This window comes from Rutidosis leptorrhynchoides, chromosome 4 (genome assembly GCF_046630445.1).
Source record: "Rutidosis leptorrhynchoides isolate AG116_Rl617_1_P2 chromosome 4, CSIRO_AGI_Rlap_v1, whole genome shotgun sequence".
Classification (NCBI taxonomy): Eukaryota; Viridiplantae; Streptophyta; class Magnoliopsida; order Asterales; family Asteraceae; genus Rutidosis; species Rutidosis leptorrhynchoides.
In genome coordinates, this window is record NC_092336.1 from 60,590,217 (window position 1) to 60,611,453 (window position 21,237).

Genomic DNA, 21,237 nt, shown 5'->3' on the forward strand with positions numbered 1-21,237 from the left:
TGTTAAAAACTCCGGGGAGAACTTTATGCTTCAACAAAATTAGAAGACATATGTACGCTTGTATTGTCTTACATAACATGATTCAAGAAAACAATGCTTTTGTGATAACTCACCGAGAGGAAAGAAAGATTGCAAGGAATCCGCCACGACGGTTAATTAGGAATTTGAGGGGTCGAAATGCTATTGTTAAGGAAATACAAGATCGTCAAGTACACAATATGTTGGAGGCCGATCTAACCGAACATGTTTGGAACTTGTCACCGTTTTTTCGTTCCGCTAATAATGTCGAGTAGTATGTGATGTATTATTCTAGTTTATTTTTTACGTGTTTCAGTTTGATGTACTTTTTTTATCAGTTTAATAATTTATGTATTTCTAGTTCCGCTAATATGTTATGTAATATTAATGCAACTGTTGTTTACTTAAAATAGCCGTTTATTGCATTGTTTCATAAAACGATTACATTAAAATAAAAAACCAACTTAGTTCCTAAAACGATATTACATTATTTCCTAACGGCTATCTTGACAACTGACTACTCGTCATCGTCACTTGGTGCAACACCATCTTCATTTGGTGCAACTTCATCGTCACTTGTTGCATAAAGTGAAGCTCGCATCTCCGGATCTTCATTGTCCGAGCTTTCTGGTACATCCTCTCCACTGCTTGAAATGGCGTAACTTTCATCCAAAAATTCGGTATATAGATTAATTGCTTCTTCACGAACCAAAGCTTTTCCAATCAAACCATAGTAATGAAAGTCATCTTCAATTTTGGTTGCGCGGACGTTTGGGTTTTTGAAATACCAAACTTCTCTAGGTTGGTATGGTACGTCTCGCTGGATAATTGGAAGGAAAGAATATCAATAACGATACTCACGCGTATCGACCCAATAACTAAGTGTGTCGCAGGGTGTGTAATTCTTCATGTCGTCGGAAAACTGACCTCCGTGATGAACTTTTATGTGAACATTCAATGGACTCATTTTGAAATTTGAGAGGAATTTGAGATGAATTTGAGAGAGTTAATATGATAAGTGTGTGTTTTAATTTGAGGTAAATGAGTGTTTATATAGAGGCAAATTGAAAAAAATATATATATATATTTAAAAATAAACGGCTAGAAATTCAAAATTTTTTTTAAATTTAATTTTATTACATTAAATAATAAAAATAAGTTAAAAGAATAAAATAAAACAGGAAAATACAAAAATAAATGCCACATCAGCATTCCACTACCACAACACCAACTCACAACACCAACTTTCAACACCACCACTACTCCACTCTCTCCCACAACACATCCTAATTATTAAAAAAAATCAAGACACCACCCCACAACATACAACACTATTACAAATGGTCTAAGTCCAGCAGAACATACTTATTCTTCTTTCTAAATAGGCCAAGTAGCCCAATTCACACATTTGGCGGGAATGAAACAACGATCGCTATTTCATTCTCGATCTCCGTCGTTCGCCGCCATTAACCACCTTATTTTACTCCGTTTTTCCAGGAAATCCACTCATTTCCCTCAATAATATTCAATGACCTGTAATATAATTATAAATGGGGAAACATATATACATATATTCTCTATGATCAATAAATTATGTGTCTGAGAAATCAGAAATTATATTGTACGTACATATGCATATATATGTATATATTAGGGTTAGAGATACCGAGCTATTGGTTTGATTTAATATGAATTGAGAAGCAAAATTATGATCTCTAACACACATTTAACAGATATCTGATTAAAACCTAAGCTACAAATCAAGCTTTGAATTGTAAGTTTATCTATTCATGTCCTGTTAATTTTCCTCGGTAACAATTATTTTGATATTATATGAAGCTAATAATGATTATATGTGTAAATGAGATTGCAGTTTGTAAGATTGAAAAAGAGAAATTAGGTATTGGAATTTGGGAAAATGGATCAAGGACGTGCGTTTGTGGGTGCATTGAGTGTGGGAATAGGGATTGGGGTTGGGCTTGGAGTGGGGAGGACGGTGAATCGTTTGACGAGTGCCAATGATCCGTCGACAAACGGTCTCACGCCACAAATGATGGAGCGTGAGATGGTTAGTATGATTATGGATGGTAGAGACAGCAAGGTTACTTTTAATGAATTCCCATACTACCTGAGGTAATTTAAATAATCCTTGTGCAATTCTGATTACGTGGGATGATTTTGTTTGATTACGTTTAGTGATGCTTTAGGATGTCTAAACTTATATGTGTATGATCTGTTATTTGAAATGATTTTTTTATTTATCAATATGGTTATTATTGTATGTGCAAATGAGCATAACAAGATATTTGAGAATCAAATTGCTTTTATAGCAATCAGCATGACTTGATAAGAAATAAGAATTGAATGTACTTGTTGATAATTTCTGATTACTTGTTAATAAGGGGTCCATTCATCATTCACCAATTCTCTAATTGTATTAGTAAGATGATGTTTTTTGATAATGGAGGAACATCTAGGTCAACTTTGAAGGTGTCAAGTTTGAGTTAATAGTTATCATACAATACAAAATTATATCTTTCGAAATGGATTGTTCATGTTATTTAAATGAATTTCCTTACTACATCAGGTAATGATTAAAATAATCATTCTGCAATTCTAATTATGTGGAATGATTTTGTTTGATTCCATTTAGTCTATAAAATTTATTCCACTGATCTCTTTTTAATTACAGTGAGCAGACGAGGACGTTACTTACAAGTGCTGCCTTTGTTTATCTCAAGAATATCGACTTCTCTAAGCACACAAGGAACCTTGCTCCTGCAAGCCGAACTATTTTGTTATCTGGGCCTGCCGGTTAGCTTTTAAGGGTGTTTCTGTTCGCCTTGCTTAAACATATACTTTTTAAATGCTTTACTAGTTATACTTTCTTGTTGTGCGTTTGCAGAACTTTATCAGCAAATGCTTGTCAAAGCTCTGGCTCACTATTTTGAAGCGAAGCTGCTACTACTAGATGTTACAGATTTTTCACTCAAGGTGGGTTTGACATATAAAAATCTTCTTAGTTTGTACTTGTACTAATCTTGTTCATTGTTTCCTTTAAGATCCAAAGCAAATACGGAGCTTCTGCTAAACCCAATGTAAGCATTTTGACCCGTTCATATCCACTACTTTCTTGGATTGCATTGTGCGATTATTGCTGCTAGCTGATCTGTTTAGAATTGACAAATGGAGATTCATGTTGATTAATGCATTTACTAATACACTATTCTTGCAGTCCTTAAAAAGGTCTATATCAGAAACAACTTTGGCAAGGATGTCTGGCTTATTCGAATCAGGACTATCTGTGATTCAACCCAAACCCGAAAGAAAAGGTATCCAAGTTCATTTATTATCTTCAAAATATTTTGTAATGAAACTCCATTTCTTTTTTGTTGTGCTTGTCGGTTTGATGATGGACATCTGTTTTGCAGCGGGCTTACGTAGACAAAGCAGTGTTGCTGATTTTGGATCAAGGTGTGAATTATGATAATTGTAGCTGTTAGTTATAATATTTAGCACCCTGCATTCTAATATTATGTCATGTTTTGTCTTTTTAAATTTAAGAGGGCCTGACGCTATCGAGCATCCCCCAAATTTAAGGAGAAATGCATCTACCGCAGCTAATATGAATGAGCTCGCTTCAAACTACGCTCCCGTAAATCCTGGTAAAAAAGTAAAAAATAATAATAATAAAAAATATGGTTATTTTGTTATATTTGTAAGCTATGACACTTTTTCCTTTTCAGCTCCACTTAGGCGTACAAGCAGCTGGTCTTTCGATGAGAAGCTTTTTGTACAAACTCTATACAAGGTATCACGTCTCCTTTTTGTTCGTTAACTACAAGCTTTATTTGGCGTAATTCTGACCCATCGTATCCCTAAACTTGCAGGTCCTTACTCACACATCGAACAACAGCCCAATTGTGTTGTATCTTCGAGATGTTGAGAAGTTTCTAGGCAAATCACAAAGGATAAATACCTTATTCCAGAAAATGTTGAAAAAATTGTCTGGACCAATACTGATTCTAGGTTCACGAGTTGTGGCGAATGACTTTGACGTAATTGATGATAATATAACTTCTGTGTTCCCGTATAATATTGATATCAAACCTCCCGAAGAAGAAAAACAAATCGCCAGCTGGAAAAACCAATTGCAAGAGGACATGAAGATGATCCAGTTTCAGGATAATCGGAATCATATTCGTGAAGTGCTTGCAGAAAATGATCTTGACTGTGATGATCTCGCTACTTTATGTGTCGATGACACGATTGATCTCAGTAAATATATAGATGAAGTTGTGGTATCAGCAATATCTCATCATTTAATGAATACTAGGAATCCTGATTATCGAAATGGAAAACTAGTTATTTCTGCTGCAAGGTTAGATCGGTATAGTAAGTAAGCCTGGCAAACTGGTCGGGTTGGGTCGAGACCCAAATGAGTTTGGGTCAAAACAGGTCATGGATTGAACGGGTCTCAAAATTCAAACTGTTGGAACGGGTTGGATCGGGTCGAGACCCATTTTTTCTTATAACATTTTTTCTTAAAAAACATTATTTTATAAAAAAAAATAATATTTTTTAATATTTTTTTTAAAAAAAATTACTTTTTATTAAATAATTTTTATCTTATTTTTTTAACTTAATTTTTTTTCTTCTATTTTTCTAATTTTCTAAGTTTTTTATTTTGTCTTTTTTTTTTTTTTAGTTTTTCGTATAATGGGTTGGAAATTGGTTTCAACGGGTCTAGATGGACCTTCTATCATAGGGTTAAAGATGGGTCCATATTGGATCCATTCCCTTTGCTTTCTCGAGACCCAATGGACCCACAAGTTGACCCAATGGACCCACAAGTTGACCCAATGGACCCACTTTTTGGTGTATGGGTCTTGATTGCCAGGTATAATATTAAGTGAATACGGTTGACTAGTTCATTGCTAACATATTGTTTTTTAAATGAAATAGTTTGGCCCATGGATTGAGTATGTTTCAGGAAGGTAGATCTACAAGAAATGCCCCCACAACGGTTAGCTCTCTATATGGGTCAAATTTATGACACTTAAAAATGAATATCCATTTTCTTGACCCGTATTATTCATTCGAGTATAGGATGTAACTGGAAATGCTGTTGCGGGAACAAAGCCAGAAACAAAACCCGATACTGCAGCTCCTACTGAAGCAGAAGCATCGGCCTCTAAGAATGCTGATAATGCTGCTCCCCCTCCGCCTCCGGTAAAAGTAAGTCTACCATTATCATAATCGAATTCGTGATTTATACTTGAAACTAGATAATGCACAGAATCAAAATAACCGAACAAACAATTGCAAGAACAGGAACCAAAATTGGAAAAAAAGGCAGTCGGCCTTTTTTCTCTCTCTTCTATGTCACTTGATAAAAACTGATTTCTCACAAGAAAAGAAACTCTTATTTATACACATTAAAGATAGACTTGCAATAAAGTAGGAAATTAAATAGGAATTAGAATCGATCTAGGAATTAGAATCGATCTGTCTTCTCTTCTGCTGGAGACTCAATTAACTTTGGCCACAAGTCACCCCTGGCCCAATCTTCTTATTAAAATATTCATGCAGCCCAACTTGGTTATTGGATCTCCTGCGGTACACTTGGCCCCATTTGTTTCGTGCTCCACTATTATTTATGGATTCTGCATCATTCTCCCCCCCTTGGGCAGGACTCGACCTCGAGTCAAGACCCTGGTCATCATCCCCAATGTACGGGGACAAGTCTGCCACATTAAAGGTAGCGGACACATTATAATGGCCAGGCAACTCAATCTTATAAGCGTTATCGTTAATCTTCTTGAGAACACGAAAAGGTCCATCAGCCCGTGGTTGTAGCTTACCAAAACGACCTCCCGGAAAACGCTCTTTTCTCAAATGTATCCAAACAAGATCACCCTCTTGAAACACAACCTGCTTGCGACGTTCATTAGCACGAGACTTATATAAATCATTTTGTTTCTCAATACGGGTATGAATCTGCTCATGCAAAACTTTCATGTGGTCCGCATGTTCCAACCCTTCTTGTGAGGCATTTGATAATTCGTGTTGTGGCAACAAATCAAGAGGAGTAATCGGTCTGCGACCATAAACTACCTCAAAAGGACTCTTCCCAGTTGTCCGATTTATGGAACTATTGAAAGCAAATTCAGCTTGTGGTAGCGTGAGATCCCACTGTTTAGGATGATCACCAACAAGACTACGCAATAGATTTCCCAAGCTACGGTTAACCACTTCGGTTTGTCCATCCGTTTGGGGATGGTGCGAGCTACTAAATTTTAGTTTAGAACCAACACGCGCCCATAGGGTCCTCCAAAAATGACTAATGAATTTCACATCACGATCAGACGTTAAAGACTTGGAAATCCCATGTAGCTTAACAATCTCAGAAAAATATAGGCGAGCGACTTGACTTGCATCAAACGTTTTAGTGCACGGGACGAAATGCGCCATCTTAGAAAAACGATCAACCACCACCATTATTGAATCTTTGTTACGTTGTGTGCGTGGTAAACCAAGAACAAAGTCAAGACTAATATCCTCCTACGGACCATTGGTAACCGGTAAAGGAATGTATAAACCCGCGTTACTTCCATGTGTTTTTGCAATGTGACATATCCGACACCTGGCAACAATCCGATTGACATCTCGTTCCAGGTGAGGCCAATAAAAACGTTCTGTAATACCGGCGAGAGTTTTGTTCATACCAAAATGTCCTGCGAGACCACCCGAGTGGCTTTCGGTAATGATAGCATCACGAAGGGACCCGATTGGAACTCATAAGCGACTTCCAATAAACAAAAAAACCATCACAAATCATGAAGGAACGATAAGCACCTTGCGAACACTTGGCCCATATATGTTTAAAATCCCGATCATCCTTGTACATTTCTCGCCACATGTCAAAACCCGTAACAGTGACGCTCATAGTACTGAGTAAAGAATGTCGCCTACTTAAAGCATCAACAACCTGATTTAAAACACCTGCTTTATGTTTAATAACAAAGTTATAAGCTTGCAAGGTTTAAACCCATTTTGCGTGTCTTGGATTAAGTTTATGTTGGCCGTGTATATATTTAAGTGACTCATGATCAGAGAACAAAATGAATTCAGCAGGCAGTAAATAATGTCTCCACACTTCCAAAGTACGAACGATGGCATAGAACTCACGATCATAGGTGGAATATCGTCTCCGCACCTCATTTAGTTTTTCGCTAAAATAGGCGACGGGCCGCTTATTTTGGCTTAAAACACCACCAATGCCTACCCCCGACGCATCACATTCTACTTGGAAAACATCATCAAAGTTAGGTAACGCTAGTATAGGAGCATGAGTTACCTTCTCTTTGATAGCATTAAAAGCCGCAGTAGCTTCGGCATTCCACGAAAAATGTCCACCTTTCATACATTCTGTGACTGGAGCAATGATCGTACTAAAGTTCTTAATAAAACGCCTGTAGAATGAAGCAAGCCCGTGAAAACTTCGGATTTCATGAATAGTCGAAGGTGTTGGCCAGTTTTTAATGGCGTCCACTTTCGCTTCATCCATTTTAATTCCTTTTTTCGAGATAATGTAACCCAAAAATGTTACCTCACTTGCCAAAAAATGACATTTACTTCCATTAGCATATAACTGTTGTTCCCGTAAAACGTGAAAAACTTCGCGTAGATGATCAAGATGTTGAGCTTCATCGATACTATAAACAAGAATATCATCAAAGTAAATGACAACAAATCGACCAATGAAGGGTTTAAAAACCTGATTCATTAATCGCATGAAGGTACTTGGTGCGTTTGAGAGACCGAAAGGCATCACCAACCATTCGTATAAACCATCTCGTGTTTTAAACGCGGTTTTCCACTCATCTCCCGGCCGCATTCGTATTTGATGATAACCACTACGTAAGTCTATTTTAGAGAAAACTGTTGCACCATGTAGTTGGTCAAGTAGATCTTCAAAACGCGGGATAGGAAAACGATATTTAACTGTGATCTTGTTCACTGCTCTACTATCAATGCACATACGGAACGAACCTCCCTGCTTTGGAACGAGAAGTGCGGGAACCGCGCATGGACTCATGCTTTCTCTGATCAATCCCTTTTGTAATAATTCAGTAACTTGTCATTGTAGCTCTTCGAATTCTTTCGGGTTTAACCTGTATGCCGGTTTATTGGGAATAACAGAACCTGGCACAAAATCAATACAATGTTGTATGTCACGCATAAGAGGCAAACCTGCAGGTATCTCAGTAGGAAACACATCAATAAATTCCTCCAAAAGAGGTGTCACTTTGGTTGGGAACTCGGTTACAGTAGTATTTGCTTCCTGAACAACTAAGGCAAATATAAAGGGCTGCTGTTTGGCCTCGTCCTCGAAAGCTGCGCGGTTGAGGATCAGGGTGGACTCAACCCCCGAATCACGCTTTGGGTCTAAGGGGGCGAGAGTAATATTAACACCATCTTTCACGAAACTATAGGTATTACGAAAACCATCATGCTTCGTCTTTCGATCAAATTGCCAAGGCCTCCCTAATAACAGATGACATGCATATATGGGAATCACTTCGCACCAAACTTCATCTTTGTAGGTTTTCCCAATTGAAAATTGAACGAGACAACGTTTTGTTGCCTTGATATGATTTCCACGCTTTAACCAAGTCAGTTGATATGGCTCTGGGTGATCTTCCGCTGGGAGCTGTAGTTTATCCACCATCTCTGTTGACACCACATTTTCACAACTTCCCCCATCAATAATCATCGTGCATACTTTCCCTTTGGATGTAACCTTTGTGCGAAATATATTGTTGCGTAGCCAAAGGTGGTCGTCAGGTGTAACTTGAGATGTCTTAAGTGCTCGACGGATTACCAAAGATTCACCTTGGTCTGGGCAAATTACTTCTTCTTGAGTATCAGGTGGAGTTTCTTGTTCACCATCCGTGTCGTATATAGGTTCTTCAAAATCATCACAATACGCAATAGGACGGCGATTTGGGCAGTCCCTCGAATAATGCCCGAAATTATGACAATTAAAACATTTAGGAACTCGACTAGAAGTTCCGTGAGCTGATGTCGATTGCTGCAATTCTCCCTTTCCTTTATCGGCATTAACAGGTGCGATTTTGGGACTAGGAATGGGTGTGTTACGAGTAAATGGGACCCTTGTTCGTCCTCTTTTTTGTTGTTTTTCAACTTTTAAAGCGAGTTTACACACATCAGCATATGTCCAAAATGGATGCAAAGTGACCACATCAGAAATTTCGAATTTTAAAACCCCCAAAAATCGCGCGATTGTCTGCTCTTCTTCCTCTTGGATATTACATCGCAAACGCAACCTGTCAAATTCTTGAATCGTCTCTTCCACACTTTTGTTTCCCTGTCGCAGATTGTGATATTCAAGAAACGCCTCTTGTCTATAGTTTTCGGGAAGAAACTGACTTTTCAAAAGTTTCTTCATCTTATCCCATGTTTGTACCAAGATTTTAGGGCATACGCCCTATTCTTGCAGACATGTTCCCACCACAAGGAAGCGTGTTTGCGTAATTTGAGCGCTACAAGCTTGACCTTGAGGTGTTCGGGGATATCTTTAATGTCAAACACACGTTCCACGGTGCTCAACCAATCTAGGAAATCATCTTGGTGCATTGTTCCCGTAAATTCCGGGATCTCAACTTTAATTCCTAGACTGCGTAGGGGATCCTCACGGTGATCCCTATGGTGACCTGGAGTAGCAAACGGATTCGTATATGTTTCCTGCTCGCTGGACAGATCTGAATTGCTTCCCCTAAAATCATGGTCTCGATTGAATTCAAGTTCAACAATCCTTCTTTGTAACCGGTCGATTTCAGCATATGGGTCTTGATCGCCACCTCTTCCTGAGAATCTGCGATTTCCACCTCTACCAAAACCACCACGAGAACTATGTTCGGCCATCCCTGGACTTCTGATACCAGATAATGCACATAATCGAAATAACCGAACAAACAATTGCAAGAACAGGAACCAAAATTGGAAAAAAAGGCAGTCGGCCTTTTTTTCTCTCTTCTATGTCACTTGATAAAAACTAATTTCTCACAAGAAAAGAAACCCTTATTTATACACAAAACAGAATTAAAGATAGACTTGCAATAAAGTAGGAAATTAAATAGGAATTAGAATCGATCTAGGAATTAGAATCGATCTGTCTTCTCTTCTGCTGGAGACTCAATTAACTTTGGCCACAAGTCACCCCTGGCCCAATCTTCTTATTAAAATATTCATGCAGCCCAACTTGGTTATTGGATCTCGTGCGGTACACTTGGCCCCATTTGTTTCGTGGTCCACTATTATTTATGGATTCTGCATCACTAGATCAATACCATTTGTACCTACGAAAAAACTGTATACGGTTAAATATTTAACGGCCTGTCTTTTCACATCTGTTGAAATCAACCAAATTTCAGGAAGTTCCTCCAGACAATGAATTTGAGAAACGCATAAGGCCGGATGTAGTACCACCAAACGAGATTGGTGTAACTTTTGATGATATCGGTGCCTTGAGTGAAATTAAAGACTCTCTTCAAGAACTAGTCATGTTACCTTTGAGACGACCAGACTTATTCGTTGGAGGCCTTTTAAAACCATGTAGAGGAATATTACTATTCGGCCCACCAGGGACGGGGAAAACTATGATGGCCAAGGCAATTGCTAATGAATCTGGGGCAAGTTTTATCAATGTTTCTATGTCTACAATCACTTCAAAGTGGTTTGGCGAAGACGAAAAGAATGTTCGGGGATTGTTCACGCTTGCAGCTAAGGTTTCACCGACTATTATATTTGTGGATGAGGTTGATAGCATGTTAGGTTCTCGATCAAAAGGTGGCGAGCATGAAGCTATGAGGAAGATTAAGAATGAGTTCATGACCAATTGGGATGGGCTACTATCGAAACCTGGTGAAAGGATACTTGTTCTTGCTGCAACTAATAGACCATTTGACCTTGATGAAGCTATTATAAGGCGTTTTGAAAGAAGGTAATCCTTCAAACCATGCATCACATATTCACTCTTTATTAGAATACAAATTAATTAAAGTCTTAATTGGTGATTAGGATAATGGTTGGGCTGCCATCGGTAGAACAGAGGGAATCGATCATGAAAACTCTTCTATCCAAAGAAAGTGTCAATGAAAATTTGGACTTCAGAGAGCTCGCAAACATGACAGAAGGATTTAGTGGAAGTGATTTGAAGGTAGTATTTCGACTTTCTTCTTCACTGATTATTATCAGAACTCGTGAATAACAAATTTCTGTGTTAAAATTACAGAACTTGTGTACAACTGCGGCTTACCGACCTGTTAGAGAGTTGATTCAGCAAGAGAGAAAAAAAGATATCGTAAGTACTGTTTGATAAACCAATTTAATACACCAAAACCTCCTTCTCTTTATCATTTGTCTTGCTTCAAGTGTCTGAAAATGGTGTCATTATAACATAAGGCGAAACAAATCCAAGCTGAGACTGGTGTTGAACCTCAAGCACCAGAACAAACTGAGCAGAGGGTGATTACTATCAGGCCACTCAACATGAAAGACTTTAAAGAAGCCAAAAGCCAGGTTCCCCATTCTCTCTCCCCACATTAGTATTACAAAATTTGGTGTTACATATTATGAAGACATACAATTTATATACAATTTTCTACAGGTTGCGGCTAGCTTGGCAGCCGAAGGCTCGATAATGAGTGAGCTGAAACAATGGAATGATCTATACGGAGAGGGAGGTTCAAGGAAGAAGGAGCAGTTAACTTACTTCCTGTAAGTTAAGTTTTATAACCTCCTACTTGAACTCCTATTGAGTAATTTAAACAAACCACCTAACATCCCAAACTTACCCAATAACATGCCTGTCTTCTTTAGTGTTAACCACTCTATCTTGGTTAACTTACTTCAACATCATATTTACAAACAAAGGATATGGTCATCAATACTGTACATATACTACGGGGCGTAAGGTGGATAATAATTAGGAATATACGAGAGACCGTCTTTGAAGGGACACCATGTTGTATGAATTTTATTTTTCTTTTTTATTGTTTGGTACATAAAAACACAAAATGCAATACTTTTGGCATTTATGTAATGTGAAATGTAAACTGAAACAATTGTTTCTGTAACCTATTGACACATTTCGACTTTCTTTTTATTCTGCATTATTGGCTGCGAGTTGTACAGCACGCGCAAAATCAATTCAATAGTCGTATAACCATAAATGGTACCAGACACGAAATCAATTCAATAGTTGTATCGAGTCAATGGGTTCACAAAATCAACCCAAACCCTAGATCACAACACAATTATACGCAACTTCATAGTGAGTAATGGTAATATTCACGACCATATGAAATTACAAACACCTAACCAATTACCTAAAATGTAGCATTCACCTATACCTTCTTGTCTTTCAATGATCTTGGGATCTTACTGATCACGTTCTCATCAAAAACTGCATACTGTTTCTTGATCTCGATCCAGGCTTTCTCTGCAATTGTGTCTATCTTATCTTGATACTTCTCATAAATCGCAGGCACAGTGTGGACCAAAACGAATACTGTAGTGTCCATTGAAATTGAAACTTCAATACCATGAATAAATTAATATAAGCAAAAGCAATAGAAATCATTGTATAGTTGGAGTAAGAAGTTTACATATGTAGACCAATGTTAAGAAGTTGCAGCAGCTGCCTATAATAGATATGAACCACAAGCCAGCAATAACCTGGTGAAAAATAGTGTGTATGGACATGAGAACTTTGAACATGTTCATAAGGATCAAGTATGATATACTCAAAAAAGGTTTAAACAGAACTATGATATGGATCAAGTCATCGAACATAACTATCAACTATGGTATACTACTATTGTGGAAACACTGATTTTGGTGATGACCCTACTTCCTATAAGGGAGGATATGGATTCAATCCCCATGAGCTGCAAAATATTTGCCTTAGGTTACCCGTCCATTAAATGGACCTCATAGGTTGTGGACGCCTTGCATGGTGTTTTACCACACGCGATGCCCATGGGCGGTAGGACTGTAATGTTTGTCCCAGTGGGTGTGTTCCGACATCGCGTTCGGACCCCATCAGTAACTCCTAACCTCCGTTAAAAAAAAAAAAAAGAAAGCGTGAAAAGTAGGATTGCCTAAAAGGAAGTCAGCATATACCGATAGAAACTTCTTCAAATCTTTTCCCAATGCAACATCTTGAAAGGCTGCAAGAGCTCGATTTATCTCAATCCTCACAACACCTACAATTTGCTTTACTTGTTCCTCTGGTATGACCACATTTGGAATCTTTGGCGGAGACCTGAAAAGAAACATTAATTTATGTACAAAAATACACTAAAAAGTAAAAAACACAACTTTAAGAAGGAAAATGAACATCTTTTATACGAGATGACTCACTTTTTGATAAAGGTTGTGGCGTTAGCCCACAAAAACAATAATGAGAGCAATAGGATCAACCCGTTGCAAACGAAAGTTAGCAAGCCATACTCCAGCACTTCAAAGAAGAACCAAATGGTGGTGGCACCACCTAGGATTCCAGCCGATACCTTCTTATCCCGCCATAAGAACACATCAGCCGCTTCACATACAAGATAAAGTTAGACAAGATGTCCCGAAACAGGGTTGTCACCAAAGTTCATTAGCGATGCGCACTTCAGTCTTCACATTTCATACAGTTAGAAACATGTGACAGCATGGCAAACCAAACTTAACACCAACTTTTTCTATGCAACAAGTAACTACTTCACTCGTAATATCATATTTATAGAATAAAGAGACTAACAAATCATGAATCTAAATGCACAAACCAAGAGAAGACTCATAATGAACTAGAATGATTTTAATTTCAACCTCTAACTGATATATTATATACTCGTATGTATGTGAAAATATAAACTTTAAAAATAAAACTGTAACAAAAAAAAAAAAAAAAAAGGGTAAAACAAATTCAAGAAGTGACATTGCAGAAAATAACGTACGTTTTCCATCACCAAATAAACGAAAAACCTTCGATTTAGCAGCTGAAATTGTACTTTCATCACCGGACTCTGAAGAAGACGATGACTTAATTTTGTGATGAATCAGTGATGCAGCTTTTATATCTTCGTTATCTGACATGACTTCCTTCACTAAATTGATGATATCTCAAGACCTAATTCTCAACGCCTAAATTCTTGTGACTTTGGTATGAAAATGATCTACGAATTAAAATTGGGGTAGTATATATACACAAAGGAATGATTCTGTAACAGAAGTATGGGTTTGGACTTTGCAGCTAAGTAATGCCGGGAGAAGCAGAAAAGTATTTGGTTGAACCTGTGTCTGAACCTTGGGTTCGGGATACTTTCCGAACCTATTGCTTCTTTGTAGTGTTTTCAATATTTTTTATTCCGATACATATATTTGAAGTAATTTCATTTTCACCCCTTTTAAAATTTGAGAAATAAAATAACGCATTATACATTTATATTGTATACACATGTAACTCCACCGGTGTAATTTTTCAAAAGTAGACTATATTTCTTTCGTCTCTAAATCTAAATATATTGTTTTAGACAAAACATACACGTTATAAAAATAATTATTATTATATTATACTTTTATTCATTTTTCAAACTCATAAATCTTTTACATCTTATTATTTTGTCTTACATGCATGAAGCTGAGGTATAAAAGAACTTTAACTTATTATCTTATCTATTTATGAACATTGACAATTGATTTGAAACATTAAAGAAATACTCCGTAGTAAAAGTTAGAATTGAGACGGTCGTTTTTCAATTTTATTTTAATTTTTTCTACATCTATTTGATTTGAATTTTTTTAACTGCGATTAATAGTCACTAACGGGAGCCTAAAGCGTAATGTCGGAACTCACATATCCGATCCTTTTCTATGACGAACATTAGGGAAATATTTTGCAGATCATGGGAATCGAACCTCTGACCTCCCTTATCGAAAGTCAGGTCATCACCAATAACCAACACCTTGAGGTTTACTTGATTTGAAAATAATTCACAACAATCTTAGCTTAAGGTTCAGGGCACCTTCGAAGGCTCGGATTAGACACTTTGGTACGGTTTTACTATTCACTTTTGAACCAAACTTTTTTTTTCTTGTCAATTCAATGGGTCATTTGTTTTCGACATACGAGCATATCATTTTATGTGGGTATTGGTCTTCGTACATTTCCTTAACTTCATTTTTCTTTTGTGCTAAATTTTATGTTCTAAATATTGCTAAATTATCTACATATGAAAGCTTTAATGTAAATAAAACGTTTGTTGATGTGCAAATTGTAATTATATAGAGACGGAGCGAATTATTTTGCAGCAATGCGCGAGCACTCCCTGCTAATTAATACCAAAATGTTCGACTAAGAAAACCGATACATAACAAGACGAAAACCCCTTGTTAAGACTTAACATCGTTGTACGAAGCTACATCCTGTAGGGTAGTGTTGATAAACAGATACGGAGTATCTATATATATCCTTATGTATTTAATTATATATGGATATATGGATAACATGCCAATATAGTAGTAACATGGTCGAGTATGGCTTTATTACATGATTGTGAGTAGGAAGTGAGCCTTTACACGTTCATTTCATGGTATGGCCTTTTAATTTCATTGTCTTGTCTTTTAAAATGGCTTGCTTCGTTGAGATGCTACTATTGGACGGGTTGTTTGTTGAGAAAAGCGACACCGAATTATAGCAAACCGCTAGTAATACTTGAAATAATGACAATAAAGGAACACCAAGATTTAACGTGGAAAACCCCAATAGGGTAAAAACCACGGGCAAGGAAAGAAATGTTTCACCAATATGAATAATAGGAATTACACTTCTCTCTAATTACAAGGATAATCACTAATCTTTATATCTCTTGTAATTAGGAGATTAATATCTCAAACTCTCTATTATACTATTAGAACACAAGAAGATATGAGAAAGAAGGTTGAATGTTTTTTTTTTTATTTTTTTTTTTTTGGATGCTTAAAAGTGCTTGAATGATGCTCTATTTATAGCAACACAACATGGCATATTGGTAAATACTTATGAGACAAACTTGAAGTGGAATTGGTCATGACTCACTGAAAGTTTTGGAGTAGATCAACTTGTACACTTAATTCCTTCAACAACTAATCACCAACCATCCACTTATCTATTTTATTATTTCAACAATCTCCCACTTGAAGATTTGATTGAAGCTCAATCAATCTTCACACGATGATCCCTCCTTGCCAATGATGTTGCTTACGTTTCTGCTAGGCCGCATGAGGAACGACACCAAACAAACTTGTCACGGTTGATTGACTTTGTTAGAAAATCAGCCACATTTTTATCAGTATGAATTTTCTGCATATCCACGGTTTCTTCCACTTTCTCACGAACGAAGTGATACTGAACTCGTATATGCTTTGTTTTTGAATGAAATGCCGGATTCCTTGCAAGATGCAAGACACTCTGGTTGTCACAAAATAGAGTGATATTCTTTTGTTTGTGTCCGAGTTCCTCCAACAACATCTTCAACCATACTGCCTCTTTAGTAGCTTGAGTAGCTGCTACATATTCTGCCTCTGTTGTTGGCGTCGCCACAACTGACTGCAGTTTTGAAACCCAGCTTACTATTCCACCACAAAGTGTGAAAACATATGCAGTGGTAGATTTACTTTTATCGATATCACCTGCATAATCTGAATCAACATACCCTTTGACAATAAATTCCGGTTCCCCATAACATAATGCAACATCTAAGGTTCCTTTGATGTATCTAAGGATCCTCTTTACCAGGATTCGCCATGTACCGACTAACTACTCCCACTGCATGTGCAATGTCTGGTCTTGTACATATCATTGCGAACATTAAACTTCCCACTGATAATGCATACGGTACGGGAGACATCTCCTTCCTCTCGTAGTTACTGCTAGGACACATAACGGAGGATAACTTGAGATTAGTAGGAAGTGGGGTTGAGATTGGCTTACTATCTTGCATATTGAAACGCTCCAAGATTTTCCTCAAATAATTCTTTTGAGAAAGCCAACTCTTCCTATTATCCCTGTCTCGGTGAATTTGCATCCCTAGAATCTTGTTTGCGGCACCCAAGTCTTTCATTTCAAACTCCCTAGCCAATTGAACCTTCAGCTTATTAATACGATCTTTGTTGGGGCCTGCAACCAACATGTCGTCTACATATAACAGCAAAATGACAAAATCATTGTCCACAAACCTCTTGAAATATGCACAAGGGTCTGCATAAAGTCTGTTATATTCAAGGCTCATTATGAAAGAATCAAATTTCTTGTACCAACATCTCGGCGCCTGTTTGAGACCATACAGAGATTTCTTTAACCTACAAATCAAGTTCTTTTTTCCTTGTAGTTTAAAACCTTCTGGTTGAAGCATATAAATTTATTCTTTAAGATTTCCATGAAGAAATGCAGTTTTCATATCTAGCTGCTCTAGATGCAAATCAAATGTAGCACACATCGCTAGAACTACTCGAATTGTTGTAAGTCGAACCACAGGAGAAAATATTTCATTAAAGTCTGTACCTTCTTTTTGAGCATATCCTTTAACCACCAGTCTTGCACGATACCGCTCCACTTGATCATCGCCATTTTGCTTGATCTTATACACCCATTTATTTTCAATAGGTTTTCTACCTTTCGGCAATGGCACAAGTTCCCATGTTTTATTTTTATGAAGAGCTTCAATTTCTTCCTGCATAGCTGTCATCCACTGAGATGCATCGGAATGATTCAGTGCCTCGCGAAGAGTTGTTGGCTCTCCTTCCTCTGTTAGAAGACAATATGCAACATTGCTTTCCATAATATAATCTGAGTGCCACCCTGGACGTTTCCTTTCCCGATTAAAAGTACGAGTCGCTGGAGCTTCATCAACGACTACTTGATTTTCATCGTGCTCTGGTACTGCTTCAGAAGAATCTTTATGAAATTCATTACCCACCTGTATTGGTATAGTTTCTTTTGAAGTGCTAACATCTTCAAGATCTTTATCTTCTGTAAAGACAACATCTCTGCTGATGACTACTTTGTGGGCAGTGGGGTCCCACAAGCGATACCCCTTAACTCCATCAGCATACCTGTGACGACCCGGAAAATTTCGATCAAATTTAAACTTAATCTTTGTATAATTCTGACACGATAAGCAAAGTCTGTAATGTTGAGTCTCGAAAATTTTGGAAACTATGTTCATATATTCAAATTACCCTTTGACTATTTCCGACGATTCACGAACAACTATTTGTAAATAGGTATGTATATATTTAAATAAATATATATATGATTTGAAATATAATTTATGATGTAATTGTTAGAAATTAATTATGTAAAAATAATAATTATTATTTAAAACATATCTATATACAAATAAAGTATATTAAAAATAAATATTAAATAATTGTAATACTCATTGATGTTCCGATTGATATTAAGCAAGTTAAATTCAAACTGATATTAGTTTAAAATAAACGGTGATCTAAAAACGAGTTCTATAAATTTTAGACTTATTAAAGATATATTTAGGAGCCATTTGTTGAATTTTAAAACTTTTCATATTTTACTTGGGATTGGGAGTGAATAATTAAGGTAATTTTTATTTAATAGTTAATGCTCGAATTTTATATCATAATGACCAAAATAAATAAATATAGTTAATTTAAAAATATAGGATTTTTCTGAACACTTTTATCCACCACTAATTTCGCACGATACAAGTCTGTGAAAACTGTCGGTAGAGTGAATACAAAAGAGACAGTTTTCTCTTGAATTAAAAACGTGAGAATCTATATTTTAATTAAATCCTACTGTACACTTTTAGCTTTATATATTCGTACGTACATCTAGTGATTAACCCACACCCACTAAATTCTATTCTCTGCTCCCTTGTTACTTTATGTCAACATTATTTAATTATAATACTAATATTTTGTTGAGTGTATGATTGAAATTCAAATAGGAACAAAGATGTTTTAAAATTTTCTTCATAATCATGCATATGGTAAATATATATGAGTATTATATATATATACTCCTACTTTCTCTGTTGACAAATATCCACCCACTATCTTGTTCTTTATTTTTGCCGTGAACTACCAATTCCTACAATAACACAATATAAAACTTAAACTTGATGTCCTTGTTATTGGATACCAACTAACCACTCTCATCACCTTTATTTCTCTTCTAACTTTCAACGATCACCATACAAGCACATCATCCACCACAACGCCACCACTTCAAGCCTCAATCACCTTGAACCAACCACCACCACGGTTAACCACCTGATAAGGCTAAAAATGAACACATATTTCATTGCATTATCCCCCAAGAAAGACAAGATTTTAGTTGCAATTGTTCCATTTTCAAGTAATATTCGTTTATATTAAATAAGTGCGAAGACAAAAGGCGAAAACGACGAATTGAAGACAGAAAGGTCCAAAAAGCTAAAAAGTACAAGATTCAATTAAAAAGGTTCAAATTATTGATAAAGAACGTCTAAAAATGACAAGAGTACAAGTTGACAAAACGCAAAGTACACGATATAAAATTGTACGAAAGGACGTTCGAAAATCCGGAACCGGGACATGAGTCAACTCTCAACGCTCGACGCAACGGTGTAAAAATTACGAGTCAACTATGCACAAGAATAAAATATAATATTTAAATAATTCATAATAAGAATAATATTAAATAAAAAAAAGTTGTTAATTGAGCATAGTTCAGGGGTCGTAAATAAAAATTCAAATTCAAAATTCGCCTATAAAAGGCAGTGTATTCGATCAATTTTAGGGACACCTTTTTTCAATCATATTTTTATCTATATATCGATCCATCTATCTATTATCAATATCAATTATCAATATCTATATTCTATATCTCTATCATAATGTTAACTTAATAAGATATAACAATAATTTTAATTTTAATTTTAAATTATGATAATAATAAGATTTATGATAGAGATCGTTTGAGTGTGTAAGTCGAAATTCTGTCCGTGTAACGCTACGCTATTTTTAATCATTGTAAGTTATGTTCAACCTTTTTACATTAATGTCTCGTAGCTAAGTTATTATTATGCTTATTTAATCCGAAGTAATCATGATGTTGGGCTAATTACTAAAATTGAGTAATTGGGCTTTGTACCATAATTGAGGTTTGGACAAAAGAACGACACTTGTGGAAGTTAGACTATGGGCTATTAATGGGCTTTATATTTGTTTAACTAAATGATAGTTTGTTAATGTTAATATAAAGATTTACAATTGGGCGTCCCTATAAATTACCATATACACTCAATCGGACACGATGGGCGGGGTATTTATATGTACGAATAATCGTTCATTTAACCGGACACGGGAATGGATTAATAGCCACTAGAATAATTAAAACAGGGGTGAAATTATGTACAAGGACACTTGGTATAATTGATAACAAAATATTAAAATCTTGGGTTACACTCAGTCGATATCCTGGTGTAATTATTAAACAAAGTATTAAAATCTTGTTACAGTTTAAATCCCCAATTAGTTGGAATATTTAACTTCGGGTATAAGGATAATTTGACGAGGACACTCGCACTTTATATTTATGACTGATGGACTGTTATGGACAAAAACCAGACGGACATATTAAATAATCCAGGACAAAGGACAATTAACCCATGGGCATAAAACTAAAATCAACACGTCAAACATCATGATTACGGAAGTTTAAATAAGCATAATTCTTTTATTTCATATTTAATTTCCTTTATTTTATATTTAATTGCACTTCTAATTATCGCATTTTTATTGTTATTGTATTTAATTGCACTTTTAATTATTGTACTTTTTAATTATCGCAAGTTTATTTTATCGCACTTTTATTATTCGCAATTTCATTATCGTTATTTACTTTACGCTTTAATTTAAGTCTTGTATTTATTTTTTTTATATTTTACATTTGGTTTTAACTGCGACTAAAGTTTTAAAATCGACAAACCGGTCATTAAACGGTAAAAACCCCCCCTTTTATATAATAATACTACTAGTACATATATATATTTTTCTATTTTTCTATTTTGTGTGCGTTAAACTTCTCGAGCTTTCCCTGTGGAACGAACCGGACTTACTAAAAACTATACTATAATACGA

General features: G+C 36.1%; 2 protein-coding genes across 2 annotated transcripts; one reads left to right on the forward strand and one right to left on the reverse strand.

The window, feature by feature from the left end:
- Positions 1 to 1,936: 1,936 nt before the first annotated feature.
- Positions 1,937 to 12,187, forward strand: LOC139840669 (uncharacterized). Its single transcript, XM_071830921.1, has 16 exons — positions 1,937 to 2,151; positions 2,711 to 2,832; positions 2,924 to 3,012; positions 3,081 to 3,116; positions 3,254 to 3,350; positions 3,450 to 3,492; positions 3,583 to 3,683; positions 3,765 to 3,829; positions 3,909 to 4,399; positions 4,984 to 5,044; positions 5,128 to 5,256; positions 10,479 to 11,047; positions 11,125 to 11,263; positions 11,339 to 11,407; positions 11,509 to 11,625; positions 11,714 to 12,187. Exons 1-16 carry the CDS (start codon positions 1,937 to 1,939, stop codon positions 11,825 to 11,827), a joined length of 2,457 nt encoding a protein of 818 aa, XP_071687022.1. The 3' UTR covers positions 11,828 to 12,187.
- Positions 11,998 to 14,322, reverse strand: LOC139839637 (reticulon-like protein B1). Its single transcript, XM_071829759.1, has 5 exons — positions 14,052 to 14,322; positions 13,471 to 13,651; positions 13,231 to 13,372; positions 12,714 to 12,783; positions 11,998 to 12,616 (listed from the first exon to the last, which is right to left on the reverse strand). The coding sequence occupies exons 1-5, from the start codon at positions 14,188 to 14,190 to the stop codon at positions 12,453 to 12,455; spliced, it is 696 nt and encodes a 231-aa protein (XP_071685860.1). The 5' UTR covers positions 14,191 to 14,322; the 3' UTR covers positions 11,998 to 12,452.
- Between the last annotated feature and the right edge of the window lie 6,915 nt (positions 14,323 to 21,237).